At 41.6% G+C, this 23,933-nt stretch overlaps 1 protein-coding gene across 5 annotated transcripts in view; it reads left to right on the top strand.

Annotated features, from left to right (window-relative positions):
• The window catches only part of CFAP47 (cilia and flagella associated protein 47), a 642,607-nt gene that overhangs the window by 223,152 nt on the left and 395,522 nt on the right, over positions 1 to 23,933 (top strand). For all 5 annotated transcript variants that reach the window (XM_039536653.1, XM_039536643.1, XM_039536662.1 and 2 more), the window contains 5 exons: positions 585 to 719; positions 1,385 to 1,497; positions 5,111 to 5,261; positions 8,104 to 8,192; positions 18,976 to 19,062. In XM_039536653.1, the coding sequence (XP_039392587.1) occupies positions 585 to 719; positions 1,385 to 1,497; positions 5,111 to 5,261; positions 8,104 to 8,192; positions 18,976 to 19,062 (575 nt within the window). The remainder of the gene's footprint in view (positions 1 to 584; positions 720 to 1,384; positions 1,498 to 5,110; positions 5,262 to 8,103; positions 8,193 to 18,975; positions 19,063 to 23,933) is intronic.

Below are 23,933 nucleotides of genomic sequence, written 5' to 3'. Positions count from 1 at the left end.
TGTAAAGGGCTCTGTAAGAGATAGGTGTTATTGTATTATCATGTAGTAACTTTAATTTTACAGAAATTTGTAACTTTAAAAATGTTTATGTAGAAATAATAAGTATGAGTTTGGTTAGGAAATTTTAAAAGGTAAATGTTAAATAAAAGTTAGCTTATTAGAAAACTGCTTAAGAAATGTATTTCTCCAATCACTGAGTTTTATTTATTTTTTCTGTTATTCCCTTTCTAGCGAAATGAATACTTGTTTTCCCCCAAACTAGAGAAGAAAGGTGCACAATAACTTTCTTCATTTCATTGTACAGTTCATGAGTTTTCTTACTAGACTCTATCATTGATCCTCTTGACATTTTCATATGCTGAGAAAAGATTCATATTCAAGATGGTAATGAAATTGTTCATATCAGTTATGCAACCAACTCAAAACTTTTTTTTTAAAAAAGAGCAATTTTAAAACAAGTGTGCACATTAATGAGATATTTTACATGTCAAATTCTGTATCTTAATAAATCACTATCAATTATACACATGAGACTAGATTAAATAACTGGTGATTGTTGATCTTTTTTTCCTGTTTAAAATTAGGCCACCGACATCTGTGATCCAAACCCAGTCATGATGCTTATGCTCTGCGTCTATTTGTACGAAAGGCTCCCTCAGTATTTACCCAAGAAGACTGTTGAATTTACTGGAGCTCTCCATGCTACTGTTGTTAGACAGGTACCGATATATCTGGATTTAGGTCTGAATCACTCCCAGCACTAAAACTTACCATTTATGTAGAATATATATTACACATACATAAAACACACGTTTTTGTATTAATGGATCACATGTTCCCCTCTGCTACTCAATACAGAGATTATAGAATGAGGAAGAATGGCCCCTTTTTTCTTTTCCTCAGATTTGGGGCCCTGATTTCCACAGCTGTTTCCTCCACTGATTTCAATCAGTGCAGGAGCTTCTCCACAGGTCTAGTTGTGGCTTTCTGGGATCAGAGAGAGAGAGGAACTAGAGAGTAGCTGCTGATGTGGGGTTACAGTGCTTGCAGGATCCAATGGGAGCGATACCGCTAGAAGAAACAGCGGTTGAAAGATCTAGGGGAAGAGCGTCTGCTCTCCCACTGGAAATATGTGATCTGCATAGTTCTATATGGATTTCCTAGCAGATCCACAAGAATGACACAAAACACTGGACTATATTGATATATGTTTAAAGGCTTTATTCCAGGGTGAGAGTCTGATTACTTAATTTGTAGCTAAAAGGGTATATTCTATGTTATACTTAGCATGTGTGCTCCCAAACACTGAGCGATGGATGCATGTTTCAATTCTAAAAGTAAATAAGTAAAAGTAGAATAACTTTTCTATCGATTGTTGTGATAGGTACGTCTGAAAAACCCAAGCTTTAAACCTTTGGTGTACAACGCTACAATTGTAGGAAGAGAGTCTGCTGATTTCTTATTGCCTAAAGGAAACACTGTCGTCATTGCCTCAAAGTAAGTAACCCTCTGTTTAGTTTTATTGAATATGACGTCCTGATAGATTTAGCAATTCATAAGTATAAAAGTTTGTAGAGGAACAATAGAATGCATTCACTTATAAACACAGACAAAAAACAGTATAAGTATCAAATTCCGTTCCTTGTGAAATTGGTCTGAATCCAGAGTAACTCATCAATGGCATATTTACAGATTAGCTCAACAGAACTCAGAGTACATATCTTCAGTCATTGCAGGGAGCTCCTCTCTCCTGGTAAATGTTTTTGTGTCCATCATGATGAAAGATTTAAGCTTGAGCTGGATCTCCTGTTCTAAAGCTTTTTTTTTTTTTCTTCTTTCAACTAGAGCTAACTTAGCAAGTCCATCCACCTTTTTGACGTTAACAAATTAGGTTAGACTGTGCACCTAAGAAGCATTTCTAATAGGCTGTTTAGTTTTGATTTCTCATTGTTATACTCTATCAAGATTGAAAGGTTAAGAGGACATGTCAAGGCTTTAATGTTGTTAACTAACCTCTTCCCAGTTCCACCAGATGAGAATTGTAAAGCTACAACATGTCGTTCTTTCTATACTCTAAATTTCTGAAACTTAACTGACGTAAGCGTCACAAAGGGATGTAAAATGTTTGGAAACTTTTGTTGCAATGGATATTTACTAACTGAAAACCCAACTTCTATGACTAGCACAGTAGTTCTCAAACTGTTGTACTGGTGACCCCTTTCACATAGGAAGCCTCTTGAGTGCAACCCCCTTTATAAATTAAAAACACTTTTAAATATATTTAATACCATTATAAATGCTGGATGCAAAGCATGATTTGGGATGGAGGCTGACAGCTCACAACCCCCTGAGGGGTCCCGACCCCCAGTTTGAGAACCACTGGTCTAGCATGTGTCCTGCTTCCTCTGTGTTTGATTGTTGAATATTCTGCACTTTATGTATGTGATTGGTCATATGTCTGGGTACAGGTCTTTCAGTGTATGTAGCTTAACTGCAAAATACCAGATGTGATGAGTAGTCCCGCTAGAAGTAAGCAATGCTGGATCCTCTGGACAATTGAAGTGCAGATGCAATGAATCCATATATGGAAAGCAAAGGTCACAGTTTGTAGGAAAATAAACTATTCAAGCTGGTAGAAGGGGTTAATATAAAAAGTATTGCTAATGAAGACAGTTTCCTTTTAAAAATTCAAAGAAGGGTCAGCATAAATACAGTGTTCTGTTAAGATGATCAAAAAATGTATATTAAATAACGCCCCTATTATAAATATATACAGAAAGTATAACTGGGTAATGCTGTGTTGTTACTGATCGGCATTACTGAAAACCTGGTGGGATTATTTCCATGACTGGAATGTTAAAATCACTGGTAATAACCTATTCAGGAAGGATAGAGGGCATAAAAGAGGTGGGGAATGGCATTCTGTATTAAAGATACCATCACCTGCTTCAGGGTTATTGATAACTCAGAACCACAGATCTTGACTATATATGAATCAGCGTGCTAACTATTAAAGCCCAGGAAAGGGTACTGGCAGGACTCTGTTACAGACCTCAGGATCTGTTACTCCTTAATTACCTGTATGTAGTGTGTGGAAAGAAGAATTGTGTTGTTGTTATGGGGGACTTCAGTTTGAGAGAGACATGCGGCCAATAGAAAAAATCATTAGAGTTTCTAAAAGTTATGAATGATGGCGTGAGTAGGTATAGGGAGGTGATTTTTTTTCTTCTGTTTAAAGCATCGATAAGACCAATGCTGGAATACTGCACACACAGTTTTGCTAGAGAGCTCCAGATCGAGGATAATTTGCCAGAACGATACTTTGTGTTTCTGTTTCTCTAAAGATAAGTCATCCTCTGTATTCACTTAATTTAGATACAGTACATTATTTGAAGGTGTAAAATCACAATTATTAAAAAATAGCTAACTAGTCGGTTTTTCATTAGTAATTGTTTAACATGCATGCCATCTCTTCCTCTGGCTATCGTATTCCTCTGTTGTTGTTTTTCTTGATTTTAATACCAGAGATATTTCTGCTCCAGAAATAACACTATCACATGTGTAGCTTTTAACTTTCTAGTAATTTTGAGCTAAGATAAACTTCAGGAACATTGTTGTACAGTAGTCTTCTACCATCTGTTACATTCAGTCTGCTGTTTTTCTAGGGGTGCTTCTATGAATTGGCAGGGCATTGGTATTAACTGGATTAACCAAAAGTATTAACCAGATGACCTCATAGTTTAAGTTTTCACTTTTTTCTACTTTATATTTTAAGTGATTACAATTCAAGCAGCCCACAAAATCTGGGAGCCTCTCCTTTCTGACAGGTTTCAGAGTGGTAGTTGTGTTAGTCTGTATCAGCAAAAAGACTGGGAGTGGATGGGTCATTACATAAAGTAAAACCTATTTCCCAGTGCTAATTTCCCCCGCTACTGTTACTCACACCTTGTCAACTGTTGGAAATGGGCCATCCTGATTGTCACTACAAAAGTTTTTTTTCTCCTGCTGATAATAGCCCACCTTAATGATTACTCTCCTTATAGTTAGTATGGCAACACCCATTTTTTCATGTCCTCTGAGTATGTATATCTTCCTACTGTATTTTCCACTGCATGCATCCAATGAAGTGGGTTTTAGCCCATGAAAGCTTATTCTCAAATAAATTTGTTAGTCTCTAAGGTGCCACAAGTACTCCTCATTCTCCTTTCTGAGTACCTGTATTATTACCATATTTCATAGCATATAATCTTTTTTTTTCTGAAATACTGTGTCTTTTTAGCTTCTGTAATTCCTATGCTTTAAAACAACCTTCTGTTTTTCACCCATGCACTGTTGTTTTTCTGACCTGAGTACCATTCTAAGATGTTTGTTGGCACAAAGTCCTACAAACCCAAGCTTATTCTTCAATAATATAATGATAATTAATCTCTCATTATCCTAGGGCTAGGACAAATCATACTTCTTTCACACCTTTTAAAATCTCATTCTGTGTGGGTTTTGTGGCTTTATCACCTACACAGTCTTCATTTTCATAAGAGCAGTTCTTCCTTCATCTCTAATTATATGCTAAATCCTGAAAGCCTTATTTGTTTTTATTCATCCCTCACCCAATAGGACTTGAATGAGAGTTTGCTTAACGACTTCTGGATTTGGCCCACAATATTTGTAGTAAAGTATCTAATTGTTTAACTTCTAAACTTCTCTTGGATGAAAGGGAACACAAAATAAACTTACCGGTAATTGTTATCATAGAAGAAAAATACAAGGAAAAGGTGGCACTTTCTGCACAAGAGTATAAAAACAATAACATTTAATATATAAACTTTACATTGATAGTACAAGTAAACAAACACATTTTTTCTAGATTATTATTTCTCACTCTCTCTCCCTCCCTCTCCCCCCTTTTTATTAACAAACAAAAACAGCTTTTGGACACAGCATTGCATGTTGGCGAATTCAAAAGTAATTCTCCTTTTCTCCACCCTCTCTTCCAAAATCTTTTTAAATGTTCTGGTACTGAAATGACCCTCCAGATTTCTTTGGTAGTAATTTGTGAGTTTAATTTATTTAATTCTAAAAAAGTGATTCCTTTATTATTTTTTTTAACTAGGAGCCAAATAAATATAAATGTGGAATTCACTAGTCGCTTTCTACATCCTGCTGAAGCAATGTTGTTGTTGGTTTCGAAGACTGTAAGTGGAGTAGGAGGTACAACAATGACTTTCTCTCTGAAATCTAAAGTCAGCCGTATTGACCCTGCTGTAAGTACTGTGTATGTCATTTGAAAAAATGTGAATGTTCCTGTAAATCACTCACAAAAATTCTTGGACTTACATGGTAGGGTTGACGGTAAAACAAAAATCTAATTTTGTGAAAAATTACATTGTTTCAGCATTTGTTTTAGTTCCTTATCAAAATGAAAACTGGACCTTTTGAAATAAGAATTAGAGAGACAAACCAATAGATACAAACACATCCCTACTGCAGAATAGCCAAAACCCCAATGGTTAGGGCACTCAGTTGGGACGTAGGAGACTCAGAATGAAGTTCCCGTGCCAAATCAGGCTGATAGGGGACTTGAACCCAGGTCGCCTACATTTCAGGTGAGTAATGTAACCACTGGGCTAATGGCTATTCTGGGGTGTCTTTCTATTTGCCTTTTTCTCTCCCCTGCACCATTTCCACCCTGGGTCTGAAACATTTCAGTTTTGACAAGTTGACATTTTTCAAACAAAAAATATTTTGTTGAAAAACTCCCAACCAGCTCAAATGATATATCAAATATAAACAAGGCTTGGGGTAAAAATTTCAAAAGCATCTAAGGGACTTCCATTTTCAAAAGTGACCTAGGCACTTAGAAGCTTAAGTCCTATTAATTGTCAATGGGACTTAGATACTTAAGTGCCTAAAGATGGAGATAAGCACCTAGTGGGATTTTCAGTGGGAGTTAAGCACGTAGACACTTCTGAAAATCATGGTGAGCGGCCATCTGCATCTTTAGGCACCTAAATACCTTTAAAAATCTGACTCTTAGTGCCTAGTTACTTTTGAAAATGGAACTTGGACGCCTACATCACTTAGATGCGTTTGAACATTTTACACCTAGTGATCCGTCCATTGACCTGTGGCAGGTCAACTGACTTGGGCTTGTGGGGCTCATGCTACAGGGCTAAAAACAGCAGTACATAAGTTCCTGCTTGGGCTCTGAGATCCACCCCCTTTGCTGGGTTTCAGAGCGCAGACTCCAGCATAATCAGGAATGCCTGTCTACACTGCTATTTTTAGCCCCCTAGTGCAAGCACTGTGAGCCCAAATTGGTTGGCTCCGGCTCTGAGACTTGCTGGCAGAGGGTTTTTTCCCGCCTCCCTCCCCTTTTTTTTTTTTTTTTTTTTGCTGTGCGGAGATATCCTAAGTCAAGGGTCCCCAATGTGGTGCCCGTTGGCGCCATGTGTGCCCCCTACTGGCCGCCGGACAAGCAGCCGCCGAAATGCCACCAAGAAGTGGCAACATCAAGAAGTGCTACTGCCAAAATCCCAGAAATCCCACCGAATTGATGATGCTCCTTCATGGCGGCATTTTGGCGGTGATGCCTCTTGACGTTACCACTTCACGGCGGCATTTAGGTGGCTGCTTGTCCGGCGGCCATGGTCATTGGCAGCTAGTCGTCTGGCGCCCGCCCCACGGAAAAGGTTGGAGACCACTGCCAAGTGGTAAAAACTAGTACTTGTGACATAGACCTGTTTCTTGATGAGACAAGTTACTTGTTTGACCATTTCTGTTTAAGAGTCCTAAATAAAACATAGATCTGTAGTATCTAGCGTTTATGTATGTATAATTCCATAATTCTTGGAATGTGCTGAAACCATTATCACATGATTAGTTTAATATTAGGAAAAAGTGTGTATGGGACTCTTCTGAAACTTATGAGGGTGACAGTTCAGCCTCATTTGCAACAGTGTTTCTCCACTGTTAGCCAAGTGGGTGTAGGAGAATTTTGGTTAACTAGGTCAGCTATAAATGTTATGACCTGTTTTATGTTTCTAAGAAAAAAGTCTGGATAACTGTATGAGAAAGATGCGTTTAAAGGTACCAGGAGAGTCTGTGATCGCTGTAGCTCAGATTGCAAAATGCTTTCCTCTCACCCTGCTTTCAATCACAGACTAGTTTCTGAAATTTTCATCATCTAGGCTCTAATTTTGGTTAACTAGGTCAGCTATAAATGTTATGACCTGTTTTATGTTTCTAAGAAAAAAGTCTGGATAACTGTATGAGAAAGATGCGTTTAAAGGTACCAGGAGAGTCTGTGATCGCTGTAGCTCAGATTGCAAAATGCTTTCCTCTCACCCTGCTTTCAATCACAGACTAGTTTCTGAAATTTTCATCATCTAGGCTCTAATAAGAAAATTTGGTTTCTCCCAAAAAATGATTTGTTTTGCTCAAACTTTCCACAACCAGTTAAGCAATTTTTTGAGACAAGTAGAGGAAAAATCCAATTTCCCAATATAGAAAAAGAAAATTGTGCAGTTCTTTTTATAAACAGCTTTCTAAACAGAATGACTGGAGGGAGGGTGAGACTGATTAAATTTGGCATTGAAATAGCTGTTACAGTGGAGAAGTTTCTTTAAATGTTCTTGTGAAAGTTGGTTTTGATTTTGAGTTATGGGTATAACTCTGAAAACTCCATGCTGTTCATGCACAATACATTTTACGTTTTGTTTTTCTCTTAGTATGGAGATAGTTGAGCTTAAAGATGTCTGCATTGCACATCCATGCATGGCTTGGTTGCGTAGTGAAAAGTGTACTGAAGGTGCCCATCGACTGAGAATAAGGGATTCCAGGATCACAGGAAAGAGGCTTCCTGCATTTTATAATCTGCATCTATTTGCAGGAGATGTGCTATTGTCTGTATTTAGGAAAGCAAGCATCACTTATTTTCTGGCGGGGGAGGGGAAATTAGCAAATTCCAGACAATAGACTATATTAAGATAGGTACTCAAAGGCCAGGAAATGCCAGAATTAATGTTGTTGCCTTGTTTGTAATCATTAAGTATGGAGGGTTTTTTTAATTTTCCCACACTGATATTACTTTTTATTCTCTTTTAGGGTGTATTAAAATGCAAATCCCCATGTTACGAACAGAAGAAAGTTAGTCTGAATGTTACTAGTCCCTTCAGAACTGATGGAATATTCAGGTAGGCAATGTTGTGAAGACAAAATCATAACTATAATATTATGTATATCTAGTCTTTTCCGTAATTTTCTCCAGTTTAAAAATGTAGGAAAAATTGAAGTTAAATTACAGTAACGACTCACTTAATGTTGTAGTTATGTTCCTGAAAAATGTGACTTTATGCGAAACAATGTCAAGCGAATCCAATTTCCCCATAAGAATTAATGTAAATGGAGGGAGGTAGGTTCCAGGGAATTTTTTTTCACCAGACAAGACATTAGATACATATACAATATGTTTTAAACATTTTTAAACAAACAGTTTAATATTGTACACAGCAATGAATGATTATGAAGCTTGGTTGAGGTCCTGGAGTAAGAGGGTGGAATATTTCCCAGGGATTGCCTTGCTGATAAATAATGAACCAGCACTCGGCTGAGCCCTCAAGGGTTAATATGCTGCTGTTAATGTAGCCTCACACTCTACAAGGCAGCATGGACTGAGGCAGGAAGGAGGAAACATAATAGATGCAGAGCAGTGGCTGCAAACACCTCCCTGCAAAAACTGAACATGATGATGAGCCCACACTATCGAGCTGGAGCGCACCACTCCCTTCTCCTGACAGCATATGCATGGCTGCACAGGCGCTGACTTTCCAAAGTGCTGGGGGGTGCGTGCATGAGTGAGTGAGAGTGACTTGCATTGCCCCTTTAAGTATGCTGACCCCACCTGAAGTACGTTGCCCTTTTAAGCAGATCAGACCGGAAACAACAGGTTCCAGCAAGCTTCCTCCTTTCTGTCAGCTTTGTGGAGAGGGGGTACAGAGCGGGGGTGGGGGGCAGGAGCAGGGGGACATCATGATATCAGCACCCCCCTTCCTCCCATCCCCCTCCTCCACCAGGAAGCAGGAAGCTCCTGGGAGCAGCTCCAAGTCAGAGGGCAGGAACGGCACAGCAGTGGCGGGAGGGACAGCTGAACTGCTGCTGAGCAGCTGCCGAGCCACATACCTTACATTACAGGGAATTTAGGGGAGCTGATGGGGGAGGTGGGGCTGCCAGCCCCCCCCCCCCAGTTCTAATCCCCACAAGGAGGGGCTGCTCTTCCAGAGAATCCTGCAAGCAGTGGACAAAGCAGGCAGCAGCAGCAGGCAGCGTTATAAGGGAGCATTGTGCAACTTTAAACTAGCATGTTCCCTAATTGATCAGCAACGAAACAACGTTAGGATAGGATAGGATAACGAGTCTTGTGGATAAGGGAGAAGTGGTGGACTTTATTAAGGCATTTGATACAGTCTCACATGATATTCTTATTGATAAACTAGGCAAATACAACTTAGATGGGGCTACTATAAGGTGGGTGCATAACTGGCTGGATAACCATACTCAGAGAGTAGTTATTAATGGTTCCCAATCCTGCTGGAAAGGTATAATGAGTGGTGTTCCGCAGGGGTCTGTTTTGGGACCGGCTCTGTTCAATATCTTCATCAATGACTTAGATATTGGCATAGAAAGTACGCTTATTAAGTTAGCAGATGATACCAAACTGGGAGGGATTGCAACTGCTTTGGAGATAGGGTCAAAATTCAAAATGATCTGGACAAATTGGAGAAATGGTCTGAGGTAAACAGGATGAAGTTTAATAAAGACAAATGCAAAGTGCTCCACTTAGGAAGGAACAATCAGTTTCACACATACAGAATGGGAAGAGACTGTCTAGGAAGGAGTACGGCAGAAAGGGATCTAGGGGTTATAGTGGACCACAAACTAAATATGAGTCAACAGTGTGATGCTGTTGCAAAAAAAGCGAACGTGATTCTGGGATCCATTAACAGGTGTGTTGTGAGCAAGACACGAGAAGTCATTCTTCCACTCTACTTTGCGCTGATCAGGCCTCAGCTAGAGTATTGTGTCCAGTTCTGGGCACCGCATTTCAAGAAAGATGTGGAGAAATTGGAGAGGGTCCAGAGAAGAGCAACAAGAATGATTAAAGGTCTTGAGAACATGACCTATGAAGAAAGGCTGAAAGAATTGGGTTTGTTTAGTTTGGAAAAGAGAAGACTGAGAGGGGACATGATAGCAGTTTTCAGGTATCTAAAAGGGTGTCATAAGGAGGGAGAAAACTTGTTCACCTTAGCCTCTAAGGATAGAACAAGAAGCAATGGGCTTAAACTGCAGCAAGGGAGGTTTAGGTTAGACATTAGGAAAAAGTTTCTAACTGTCAGGGTGGTTAAACACTGGAATAAATTGCCTAGGGAGGTTGTGGAATCTCCATCTCTGGAGATATTTAATAGTAGCTTAGATAAATGTCTATCAGGGATGGTCTAGACAATATTTGATCCTGCCGTGAGGGCAGGGGACTGGACTCGATGACCTCTTGAGGTCCCTTCCAGTCCTGGAGTCTATGAATCTATAACTGGGAAGAGTTACTGTGTAAGAATTTGCATTTCCAAAATTGTTACAAGCACTATGATTATGTATAAATAAACCTTAATTGAAATCCACCTTGGTGTAAGCAATGGAACTACAGCTTTCATCAGCTGGAGTTCATGAACCTTGCTTGTATTTTTGTGTATTGCTGAGATCCAGCAGAATTCCAAAGAGAAACAAACCATGTTAATTAATAGGGTTTTTTTCCAGTCTGCTTTGTCCTGCTGATTACATTACTAAACTGAAATATTCATGCAAAAGAGAATATATGCATTTGCATAGGGACTCACATCACCATCAATTAATCTAATTTTTCTTTTGTATTCATAATATATGGAATATCTCCAGAGATGCAAACATTTTTTTTCTAATACGTAAGAAATAGAATGTTATGCTGCTTTAATATCTCAGTGCTGTGTGATCTGGCTCCAGATTTTGTCTTTAATCTACAGAGCCAAATACAGGACCATAAAGTTAATTTGTATTTAAGAGCACAGAACAGAAAACAGTTTTCCATATTATTAGTGGCATCTCTTAATGATAGCCTGTTTAATACACACATTGCCTCCTTGTAATTTCATATATGATAGGCTAAAATGGGATATGCCATAAAATTCCAGGAATTACAAAGTACCCTCATTGGTGAAACATGAAGGATTGATGGACATTTGTCAGCGTTCTTTTTTTTACGTGACTGGTACTCATTCATGTTAATTCATCACTGTTTTATTTTCGTTTTTTTGTGAAGTGAATTTAATGTTTGTTAATGTTTGTTTAATGTTTGCCAGGTTGACAGTCCTGAGGATGGAAGTCCTCTGTTTATCCACAAAATAGAATCATAAGACTTGAAGGGACCTTGAGAGGTCATCTAGTCCAGTCCCCTGCACTTATGACAGGACTAAGTATTATCTAGTCCATTCCTGACAGGTGTTTGTCTAACCTGCTCGTAAAAATCTCCAAGATGGAGATTCACAACCTCCCTAAGCAATTGATTCCTTACTTCCAGTTAGGAAGATTTTCCTAATGTCCAACCTAAACCTCCCTGGCTGCAAGTTAAGCCCATTGCTTCTTGTCCTATCCTCAGAGGTTAAGATGAACAATTTTTCTTCCTCCTCTTTGTAACAACGTTTTACGTACTTGAAAACTGGATCCGGCATGGGTAGCAACTAGTGAAGTTGCTTTCACTGCCCCACCATTCTGCTTTGACCTCAACTACCTAAGGGGGGTCAGATGAATTAGTTTAGTTTCCATGTTTATTCAGTCCTTAAGACAATCAGCATGAGTATCTGTTGTGGTTTTTATGATGTGGATACCTGTCCACCAGAAAGTAGATTAAGGCCACCAAGTAAACTAATTTTATCTGGATGACTCCAGCTATTGGATCACAACTATTTAAATAACTGCAATCTACAGATGAAAGGTTCCATATCACATTGCTAGTCTTCTGAACCTTTTAGGCCTTCCCTGGGAATTTATTTGCTTAACTATGTATAGGGCCCTACCAATCTCAAGACAATGAAAAATGTGTCACGGACCATGAAATAAGCCCTTCCCCGTGAAATCTGATTTCCCCCTTGTTGCTGGGAGCACCCCAGCCAGAAACCCCTAGCTGCAAGTCCCTGCACGGCTGCTCTCGGGGACATCAGACTCACCCCCGAGTGCCTCACCCTGCTGCAGGAAGCTCCCATGCTGGACAGCAGCCCTTGCGTTTTCCTGCAGCTTGAGGCTTGTGAAAGTGTGTTCGATCTCCCCCTGCTGCTGGGAGCACCCCAGCCAGGGGGCTCCTGTCTGTGAGTCTCCACCAGGCTGGGGAGGGACAGGATTTGTCTTTCCCCTGCAGGGCTGCTGGCGGAGGGATGTGGGGGATCAGACCCACCTTCAGGTACCTTGTGGGTTGAGACCCTCATGGTTAGGACACTGAAATTTCAGATGTAAACACATGAAAACATGAAATTGACGAATTTTAACACCCCCGGACTTGAAATTGATCAAAATGGACTGTGAATTTGATAGGGCCCTACGTACAGTACTGGAAAGAAGTCTGAAGGACTCCAATAATACATCTTGAAACATTTTAAATACACTGTACAGAGTGGACACTATTGAAAAGAATACATTGAAAAGCTGAGGTATTTCAACTCCGTTAAATATACGAAAAATACCTGGTATTTACATATCAGAAAAATGTGCTTGCTAAATAACTCTACTGGTAGTTCTCTGTTTTATTAGATGTAGCATTGCTTGTCTTTCCTTTTTTTAAAAAAAGCAAATACTTTCTATACTTACACTTGTTATATGTTTGTTAAACTCTTACTGAATATTTGTATTTAATTTTTAAAAAGTAAATGCTCCTAACAGTTTCAAAATGTTTCTCTCTAAAGTGCTGAAAATTTTTCATTACTTTTTGAATTCACCAATATTTCCATATGTTAAATATCATAGATTAGTAACTGCTGGTCAGTTTTGACTTTTTAATTGTGAAAACTGTGAGCCAGAACCTCAGGTGATGTAAATTGTCAAAGCACCATTGAAAGCTAAGAGCACAGGTCCTCAGCTGGAGCTGTGCCAGTTTACATCAGCTGAGAATCAGGTCCCTCTGTTTTTATACTGTACAGTATATTATCTTCTTTCTGCTACTGCTTTCTTAGTATGGTTCAGGAAAAATATAGACATTTGGTGTGACCAGGCTAAGTGAGTTCTGTCTACTGGTTGTTGTGACCAGTTTTTACTTGATTGTTGCATGGCAAGTATGCTATAACAGAAATTCTACAACAGCATTATCAAAATTGTAGCACATGCCAATGACTTACTGTTTTCTCTCCCTCCCCCTTTCTGTTTTTTGTTTGGCTAAATTTTTCTTAATGTTGCACAAATCACAATGGAAGTAGATAGGATCCAAATGTGGAAAACAACTCAGTGTCAGAATGAATAGGCAAGAGTCTTCTAGGAAAAGAAAAGAGAAACTGCTAAAGGTTTTTTAGGGGTGAAGTCAATTATGTTTTCCTATATTTTCATAGATTCGTACAACCCTAATTTGTATAAAATATATGGGTAGGACATCATTTAAAAAAAAAACTACTTTAAAAGTCACCAGAGGTACTTGACTTCTATTCATTACTGGGAGGAGATCATCAGAATGCAAGACCCTTGTGTAATCTCTGTACCATTCCCATATTAGAAATCTGAGTAACAGGAAACAAGGAAAGGTGAGGACTACAGATGGTATCCTAGTTGCTTTCCCACCCCCATTGAATAACTTTGCTCAAAAAAGGCAACAGTTACTGCAGTCATCAATGTCCATAGATGATTTAGTGAGCAATTGCCTGACAACCAGTTGTCTCTCTGCCTTTTCTCAGGGAGGCATTAAGGTTCAAATAGCAGTGTACCCAGTACCTTCCCAATTGAGTTGACCATCCAGGAGAGCTGTAGATCTCTCTCTTCTACCCTAGAGATATCCATATACTTGGTGACAGGAAACCTGAATTGACTGTCATGTCATGTCAGTCCTCCTCCTTTCATGACACTGTCTTGAGAGTGTGCTGTGGTGCCTCAAGAAGACAGAATATCAGTACCTATTCCCAGCGATTTGGTCAGACTGTCTTTTCCAACAGGGGCGTTTGAACTTTGTCTCATGAGTAAATGCAGGGTGCATTAGCTCCTTAAACAAGCAAGAGCAGTTTAAGCACCTCACCCAAAGTTAGGGTGCCATGAATTACTGAGCACATCAGGCCTCTTACTTAGGTACTTAACTCCGTCTCTAATTTTACGCATCAAAGTTTAAAACAGCATGGATAAGGGTCATATTAGCTCATCAAAGATGAACAGTCAAAGTTTGATCAGGCCAAAACTCCCAAAGGCCAGTGAAATGATGATTTGAGACCACAATGTGGAGTATTGTTTTAACGGGCTTCAGTTATATAAGTGCCTATGCTGAGGGCTTGTCTGCATCGCCCCACAGTTTGGACTGTGATGGTGTGAATTGCTGTTTAAAGAGAACTACATAAATGTGAACTACGTACCGTTTAGTTCACACCCACATGGGGGAGTTAAGTGTGTGCTGCAATTTATGTCCCCCTATTCCAAACTGCAGGGCTCTGTAGACATAGACTTAGGGAGAGCTGGAGCTGCATCAATATATTTAGTCCAGGTTCTGCTACCCTTACTCACTTGGAGTAATATCTGTCATGGTCAGTGTGACTACTTAGGGGAATACTGGTTGATATTGGAGGCTCTCTGTATCTGTGTCAGATTGCAAATCCTAGTTTGAATGTGGAGCTTGTTTGCCTTCTCTGCTGTCTGTTGCCTCCATATTGAGAGATAAAACCCACATGAAGTGACAGGAGAAATTCTTGTACCTGGAACAGGGCTAACAATAGAGAGTCATTTTAACTTGGATGATCATCCATTCACATGGTGCATCTTAGAACAAAGAGCTTCTCTACCCAGGGCATACCAGTTTTTCCGTTTGAACTCCAGGGAAAAAGTAACTTAGCAAACTATTACCTGGTAAGGGACTTCAATCTCTTAACTAAACTGATCAGAGGGTCACCTCACCAAAGAGGAAGTTGTAAAAGAAAGGGTCTTTCACTGGCCACTTTGGGGAGAGAGCAGAAGGAAATTGGCTGCAGAGGAAAGAGACAGATTCATGATTCAGAGGAGAAGTCATGTTCAGTAAGGTAAGGGGGACCCTGAACACCCCAGAAAGCCCAGAGATTGTTTGAGTAGTGAGGAAACTGAAGCAGGGAAATGCAAAAAGGTATTTTTAGTTTTGTTTAGGTCTGCATAATTCTCGTCTCACTAAAGTAAAGAGTGAGTGTTTGTTTTTTGGAGTTTTTACAAACCCATGAGACAGTTGGCATTCACTATCATGTTTCCCTGAAGAGCTGAACTGTAAATTCAGAGTGCCCACAAGGTTGGATCTCTGGGAAAGGGTTTACTTAAGGTACAGGAGAGATTGGGGGTGGAACCGCAGCCAATGGAAACTGCTGGGGTGGGTCTGGGCAGCGCTAGGCACAGAGCCCCTGAGCCAGCACTAGCCACTGCAGAAGTCATGGAGGTCACGGAAAGTCACAGGATCCGTGACCTCCGTGACCCGCTCACAGCCTTACTCATAGTTACTTGAATGTTACATTAATGAGAAGAGACAGTTGGATGTTTCATTTCATTCAGTATGGACTTAGTCTCTGGATATGTACAATTTTAGGAAAAAATAGTTCCTATTTTAATATTAATACCTCAGTTCTGTTAAGCTGTGGGATGTTGCTGAATCTTCAGATGTTTATTTTCTTTACTATGGCTAAGGGCGGGTTGAAGGTTATGCCATAAGTCATTGGACAAGTATTTCTTCATTGATTTGCAGTAAGGACTCCAAATTGATCTGTCATCTAGATAAAGTAATAGTTTTGGTTATTCATAATATACTTGCTCCTTGAATAGATGGCTCCAATTAGGTTGTTCTTTGAGTGATTGCACATGTCCATTCCACTCTAGGTGAGTGTGTGTGTCCAGTGCGTGGTTATCAGAGATTTTTTCCCCTCCACCAGTACCTGTCAGGCCGTCTCGAGTCCCCTCTGCTGCCACACGCCACTGCATGCAGGTATAAAGGATGGAGCACCCCCAGCCCCACTCGGTTCCTTCTCACTGCCCATGATGGTTGTTGGAGTGATTACAGACTTGTAACTGCAAGTTCTTCTCTCATTCCTAGTAAAATATACCCATTTTTACTTAGAGTAATCTCGTAGTTAGAGTTTTAGGTGATGGTTAATTATAGGTTTTAGTTTTTAGGTTATAGACTGACCAGTTCAGTTTTCAGTACTGGTACCAGTGTCAGAATGATCCCTCATTTTTTATCATGTTGCTCATGCAGCAAACCAATGCCAGTGAGTGGTCCGCACCCCAACTGCCTTAAGTGCTTGGAGGAGCCCCATGTGTGTGACAAATGTCACATTTTTAAAGGATTTAAGCCTTGCTCAAAAAAGGAAAGAGCAGCTGGGCTTAAGTGTATTCTTATAGAGGTGGTGCTCTGTCCTCCCTTGGAGCTGTCCAGTTTGCAGCCAGCACTGGGTATGTCAGCATCGATACAGAGTGCTCCGCCAAAGTTATCTGAGTTGGGAGCTCAGTCACTATCACTGGTGCTGAGGAAGAAGCACAAGACATCCAAGAACTTGGTATCTCACTCATCAAGATCCCCAGTACTGAAGCCTTCTAAAGGCAAGAGACCTGGGAGGGTCATTTGAAAGGAGGCCGTCCCTGAAACACACTTCAGCTAAAACGGGGTAATCAACTCCAGAACCTGTGCCAGATCTGTCAAGACCAACCTCTGAAGTGCCTACTACAGCATCTTCAGGCTATCTTTCAGTGCCTCGAGGCCAAGAAGCATTACTGGCACTGTCAACCCCAGAGGTATATGCAGCTGCTAGAGAGCTACTTAACCCTTCGGTGCTGGTTTTTCCAGCAGTGCAGAAGGATATCAGCTGGTACAGGTGCCTAGGAACTCTACTCTGGCTCCTCTGAAACATGTGGTACTGATGCCACCTACACTTTCTTTCCTTGGAAAACCATACAGTTGAGATGGAATCCAGCTATGATTTCTCCAGTGTCTCCATCTCTGGGTTCTGGGTGTCAATCTCCAGTACCAATGGGTTCTATTCTCCCATTATCGGAAGACTCAGATTCTTCATCCTCTTCAGACTCAGAGATTAGGTCCTGTGTCCCAGCCTAGGCAGGACATACATCCTTTATTGGGGACTTACGGTCCATAGTTCCTACACTTAAAAAGTGTAGCCATTATTCAGTCTATACTGGGGCTCCTAGTTAGGGTGGACAAAATATTTCTGAAGCCAGTCCAAATAATAGAATTTATTGGAGTGGTCCTGTACTCTACGAAGATCAAAGATTTTCTACAGCAATTGAGGTTAGACGTGCTGCGGGGCTCAGTTCTGAAACTAAAAGCTTATCCTGTCACCACAGTATGCAGCTGCCTCAGGCTTCTAGTCACATGGTGGTGTGTAGCTATGTAGTGCAGCACACCAGACTGCACCTCAGATAGTTGCAAGGATGGCTATCTTCCGTGTATTCCCTGAGCCATCATCGTCTAGTTTTGAGTACCAATGCTAATCTTGTCCTCTCTGGACTGGTGACTGGACCTTTTGAGAGTTCGTATGGTGGTCCCCTTTACTTCATCACAACTAGCCCTCACTTTAGGCCAGATGCATTGGCCCTGGATTGGGGATCCCACATTGGGTTCCAGGAGACTCAGGGTCTTTGATCTGCCCAAGATTTGAAGATGAATATGAATGTCAGGAAATTGTGAACTGTTCATCTAGCTCATTTAACCTTCCTTCCACTTATCAAGGGAAAAATCTGCTAGTGTTAACAGACAGCACAGCAACTTTGTTTTATTTGGACAGGCAGGGAGAAGCCTGGTCTACTTGATTGTGGGAATTCTCCATCGCCATCTCCATCTCAGAGCTGCTTACCTTCCAGGGATGTAGAGTACACTGACAGATCAGTTGAGCAGGTCCTTTACCGATTACTACGAATGGTCACTGTATCTATTGGACTAGATAGCACACAGCATCCACGGCTTTCCTGGTACAAGTACCTATTCTGGACATTTGTAAAGTGGCGACTTAGTTGTCAGTGCACATGTTTGCCCATTATTATACTATTGCCATCTGTCCAGGAACGATGCCAGATTTGGGCATCTTGTTCTACAATCACTGTTCAGGTGGACTCCAAGTCCACCTGCAGACCGAACTGCTTGTGAGCCACCTACATTGGAATGGACATATGAAACCGCTCAAAGAAGAAAAAATGGTAACTAACCTTTCTGTAATTGTTGTTCGAGATGTGTTGCATGTGTCCATACCACAACCCGCCCTCCTACCTCTATCGTAAGAAGGAACTGAAGGGAGTTGGGGTGGTTCCCCCCTTTATACCTGAAGACAGTGGCATGTGGCAGCAAAGGAAATTTGAGCCTCCCCAACAGGTACCATTGAGGGGGAAAAAATCTCCAACTGTGAACTCATCATGCACTCACCGACAGTGGAATGGAAATGCACAACACCTCTTGAAGAATAACAGATACAGAAAGGTTAGGAACCATTTTTTCCTATTATTAAGTTAATTGTGGCTTAAGTTTTGAAAAGTGTCTTGGAATTTTTGTGAATTTGAAACTTGATTCATAATTTTGAAAAAAAAGTAAACTTCTTGTCCCTTATATTTTTGCACAGTTTAGTGTACTTTTTAAGTTTTCCAATGAGAGGACAATAATAATTTTTCTTTACCAGGACTTTGTTTCAGATTTTTAGATAAAATAATAAACTTTCATTTTGTAAATAAGATGTAAGTAAGAATGCATGTTTGCTTTTTTCCCAGGGTTATTTTAGTGGAATCTACAACTTACTTAACTGTGCCTGAGCAATTGGATCAAGCCAGCCAAATAAAGCAAGGCAAAACACACAGGTAGGTTTTAAAATTCAGTTACTGATTGTATATTGTGGTGTTACAACTTTATTGGTATATTACATCTTTTATATATCTGTATCCCTAAACTTTCAAGAATTATAAAATGTGATTTTGGCATATGATAGAAATTATATAACATTTATGAAAAGACATTTTATAAAAGAGAGAATATTGTCAGAGGCATTGGAAAAAGATATATATATTTTAAATTAAGATCTGAAGAAAATTTGTTGAGTATGGGGGAAAAGGTGGACTTCTGCTGTTTCTTCCTACCACCGAACAGGTAAATATTAGAGCTAAAGTGGTGATGTGTGAAAAGACAGAGAGGACAGTAGTGCTAAATGAGTGGAGGAAGTGGGGAGAGGAATCAGTCTGCCTTAGTGACATTTTAAGTTTATTTGGAGGCCGAAAACAAGGAAAAGTTCTTTTGGATTGAACTGGGTCCTGAACTGAACAGGCTGAAGATGTTTCAGGAGGGGATGAGATCTTCACATATTTTTAGCATATGAGAAGGCAGGTGTCACAATTCTGCACATGCTAGAGTTTTAAATCCTATAGCTTTAGGAGGCCTGATGTGTATCACCAAGATTGATAGTTACAGATACAAGTAAGGAGAAGATAGAAAAGAGGTTTGAGAACTGAATGTGGACTCTGTACAAATGACTGTCTTGGCACAGCAGAGGAACTACCACAGACATATGAAGCAATACTGATAACTTGCCAAGAGATTTAGAATTACTTATGGTTAAGAACATTACTTTTCAAATCATAGAATGAAATATAATTTGAAATACTCAGTTTGCTTTCTAAGTATTCTTGGCAGTAAAAAGTCCCCTTCACATATTATGGAAGCTAGCTATACAGAAGGCCAATTATTATTTATCTTCCTGTCAGTCCAGGGTTCATTTTATTTATTTATAAGACATATTCATGATTCTAGGTTTCTTTATCATGATAACATGTAAACTACAAACAATGTAACTGAAGTTTAATAAATTTGGGCTCTGGTGGAACAAGGCAATAACAAGTTCCAGAGTTGAAAACACTTCAAGAAAAATGCCTGATCAGCAGCTGTCTCCCACTTAAAATAGGAGTGTAAGGCCTGGTCTACACTACGCGTTTAAACCGGTTTTAGGAGCGTTAAACCGATTTAACGCCACACCCGTCCACACTAAGAGGCCCCTTATATCGATTTTAATGGTTCTTTAAATCGGTTTCTCTACTCCTCCCTGACGAGAGGAGTAGCACTAATATTGGGATTAACATATCGGAATAGGGTTAGTGTGGCCGCAAATCGACGGTATTGACCTCCGGGCGGTATCCCACAGTGCACCACTGTGACCGCTCTGGACAGCATTCTGAACTCTGATGCACTGACCAGATAAACAGGAAAAGCCCCGCGAAGTTTTGAAATTCATTTCCTGCTTCCCCAGCGTGGAGAGCTCATCAGCACAGGTGACCATGCACAGCTCATCTACACAGGTAACAATGCAGTCTCCTGAGAATCGAAAAAGAGCCCCAGCATGGACTGCATGGGAGGTACTGGATCTGATCGCTATCTGGGGAGAGGATTCAGTGCTAACAGAACTGCGTTCAAAAAGACGAAATGAAAAAGTATTTGAAAGAATTGCAAGGTCTATGACGGATAAAGGCCACACCAGGGACTCACTGCAGTGCAGAGTGAAAGTCAAGGAGCTCAGACAAGCCTACCAGAAAACCAAAGAAACAAACGGAAGGTCCGGGGCAGGGCCAAAAACATGCCGCTTCTACGCTGAGCTGCATGCAATTTTAGGGGGCTGCGCCACAAGTACCCCACCCCTGTCTGTGGATTCTGAGGTGGGGGTTGTAATCTCTGCCATGGCTGAGGATTATGCGGACGGGGAAGATGACGATGAAGAAGGTGAGGGAGGACGACCTTGCAGAGAGCACACAGCACTCCGTGAGCCCCAACAGCCAGGAGATTTTTCTCACCCTGACGGAATTACCCTCCCAACCCACTACCCCAGACAGTGAAGCCATGGAAGGGACCTCTGGTGAGTGTACCTTTGCAAATATCAAAGATGGTTTTTTAAGCAAACGTTTTTTAATGATTGATTTGCCCTGAGGACTTGGGATGCATTCGCTGATAGTATACTTAATTAGAAAAGTTTGTTAACATGTCTGGGGATTGAGCGGAAATCCTCCAGGGACATCTCTATGAAGCGCTCCTGGAGGTACTCCAGAAGCCTTTGCAGAAGGTTTCTGGGCAAGGCAACCTTGTTCCGTCCACCATGGTAGGACACTTTACCACGCCATGCATGTAGCGAGTAATCAGGTATCATTGCATGGCAAAGCATAGCTGCGTATGGTCCCGGTGATTGCTGGCATTCAAGAAGCATCCGTTCTTTATCTCACTGTGTTATCCTCAGCAAAGTGATATCGTTCAGGGTAACCTGGTTGAAAATCAGGAATTTAAGTAAGGGGGATGGCCATTTTCCTACTGGGTTCGTGGACTGCAGCACCTTAAAAGAAAACCCTTTCCTGCACGTAGCCAAGCGGGGGGAGGGGAGGAGTGAAATGCCGATGATCTTTTTCGCGTTTGGTCAGTGGGGATCTTCCCCAAGCTACCAGCCAGGCAGTCGGGGGGGGGGGGGGGCGGGGGAAGGGTGTTGATTAGCAGGGAGCTAGCATGGTATTAGCCATGCGTTGGGGGGAGGGGTAAATCACTGCAGAAGCCGAAAGACAGTGGCTTACCATGGCCGCATGCAAGCTGAATTCTGATGCCTGGACCTGTGTCTGTGAGATCTGTAACCCCAGAGCTGCAGGCACTCAGTATTAAGATGAAAAATGTGACCTTGTAGGGAAATCACATGTGCTATGTAAGGTGAATAGTGCTGTTCACTGTGAAAGAGTATAACCATTGTTCTGTAAAATGTATCTTTTTAAATACTTCTCTCCCTCATGCAGCTGCAAATTTTTCAAGCCTCCCTACTCCATCCCAAAGGCTAGCCCAGATAAGGTGGAGGAAAAAGAAGACGCGAGATGAAATGTTCTCGGATATTATGGAAGTTACACGCAAGGAAAGAGCTCATCTGAATGAGTGGAAGAATGTGGTATCAAATTATAGGAAAGATGCCAGTGAACGTGAGGACAGGAGAGACACCCGAGATGAGAGGTGGCGGCAGAAAGACCGGCAGGAAAATCAGCGGTGGCGGGATGCAACTCTGGGGCTGTTGCGTGATCAAACTGACATGCTCCGGCATCTGGTGGAGCTTCAGGAACGGCAGCAGGATCACAGAGTGCCGCTGCAGCCCCTGTATAACCACCCTCAACCCTTACCATGTTCCACATCCTCCTCACCCAGACATGTAAGAATGCGTGAGGGGAGGCTCCGTGCACCTGCCCACTCCACCCCCATGGACAGCCCAACCAGAAGGCTGTCGTTACTGTGAAATTTTTTTACTGCCCTTCTCCATCCCTCCTATCCTCCTCCCAAACCACACCCTTACTTCTCTCCCTCTTTTTATAATGAATTAATAAATAAATCATGATTTTTAAAATATAGTGCCTTTATTTGCATAAGTAAGCTGTACTCGAAGGGGGAGGGTGAGTTGCTTACAGGGAATGAGTCAATCAAGGGGGGTGGGTGTTCATCAACAAACACAGCAGTCACACCGTACCCTGGCCATTGATGAAGCTCGTTTTCAAAGCTTCTCTGATGCGCACCGCTTCCTGGTGTGCTCTTCTAATCTCCCTGGTGTCTGGCTGCGCGTAATCAGCAGCCAGGTGATTTGCCTCAGCCTCCCACCCCGCCATAAAGGTCTCCCCCTTACTCTCACAGAGATTGTGGAGAACACAGCAAGCAGCAATAACAAAGGGGACACTGGTTTGGCTGAGGTCTGAGCGAGTCAGTAATGTGCGCCAGCGCGCCTTTAAACGGCCAAAGGCACATTCCATCACCATTCTGCACTTGCTCAGCCTGTAATTGAACAGATCCTGACCACTGTCCAGGCTGCCTGTGTATGGCTTCATGAGCCATGGCATCAAGGGGTAGGCTGGGTCCCCCAGGATAACGACAGGCATTTCAACATCCCCAACTGTTAATTTCTAGTCTGGGAAGTAATTCCCTTGCTGCAGCCATTTAAACAGAGTAGTGCTTCTGAATACGCGAGCGTCACGAACCCACCCTGGCCATCCCACGTGGATGTTGGTGAAACGTCCCTTATGATCCACCAGTGCTTGCAGCACCATTGAAAAGTACCCCTTCCGGTTTACGTACTGGGTGCCCTGGTGCTCCGGTGCCAAGATAGGGATATGTGTTCCATCTATCGCCCCCCCACAGTTAGGGATTCCCAGTGCAGCAAAGCCATCCACTATGGCCTGCACGTTTCCCAGAGTCACAACCTTTCGTAGCAGCAGCTTAGTGATTGCTTTGGCTACTTGCATCACAGCAGCCCCCACAGTAGATTTTCCAATTCCAGATTGATTCCCGACTGACCGGTAGCTGTCTGGCGTTGCAAGCTTCCACAGGGCTATCGCCACTCGCTTCTCTACTGTGAGGGCTGCTCTCATCTTGGTATTATGGCGTTTCAGGGCAGGGGCAAGCAAGTCCCAAAGTTCCATGAAAGTGCCCTTACGCATGCGAAAGTTTCGCAGCCACTGGGAATCGTCCCACACCTGCAATACAATGCGGTCCCACCAGTCAGTGCTTGTTTCCCGGGCCCAAAATCGGCGTTCAGTGGATAGAATCTGCCCCATTACCATCAGGATCTCCAAAGCGCAGGGGCCCGCGGTTTGAGAGAATTCTGTGTCTACGTCCTCATCACTGTCATCGCTGCGCTGCCGTATCCGCCTCCTCCTCGCCTCGGATTGAAGGTCCTGGTTCACCA

Source organism: Mauremys reevesii, linkage group 1 (assembly GCF_016161935.1).
Source record: "Mauremys reevesii isolate NIE-2019 linkage group 1, ASM1616193v1, whole genome shotgun sequence".
In the NCBI taxonomy this organism is placed as follows: domain Eukaryota; kingdom Metazoa; phylum Chordata; order Testudines; family Geoemydidae; genus Mauremys; species Mauremys reevesii.
This window is presented reverse-complemented; position numbering and strand designations above follow the sequence as displayed.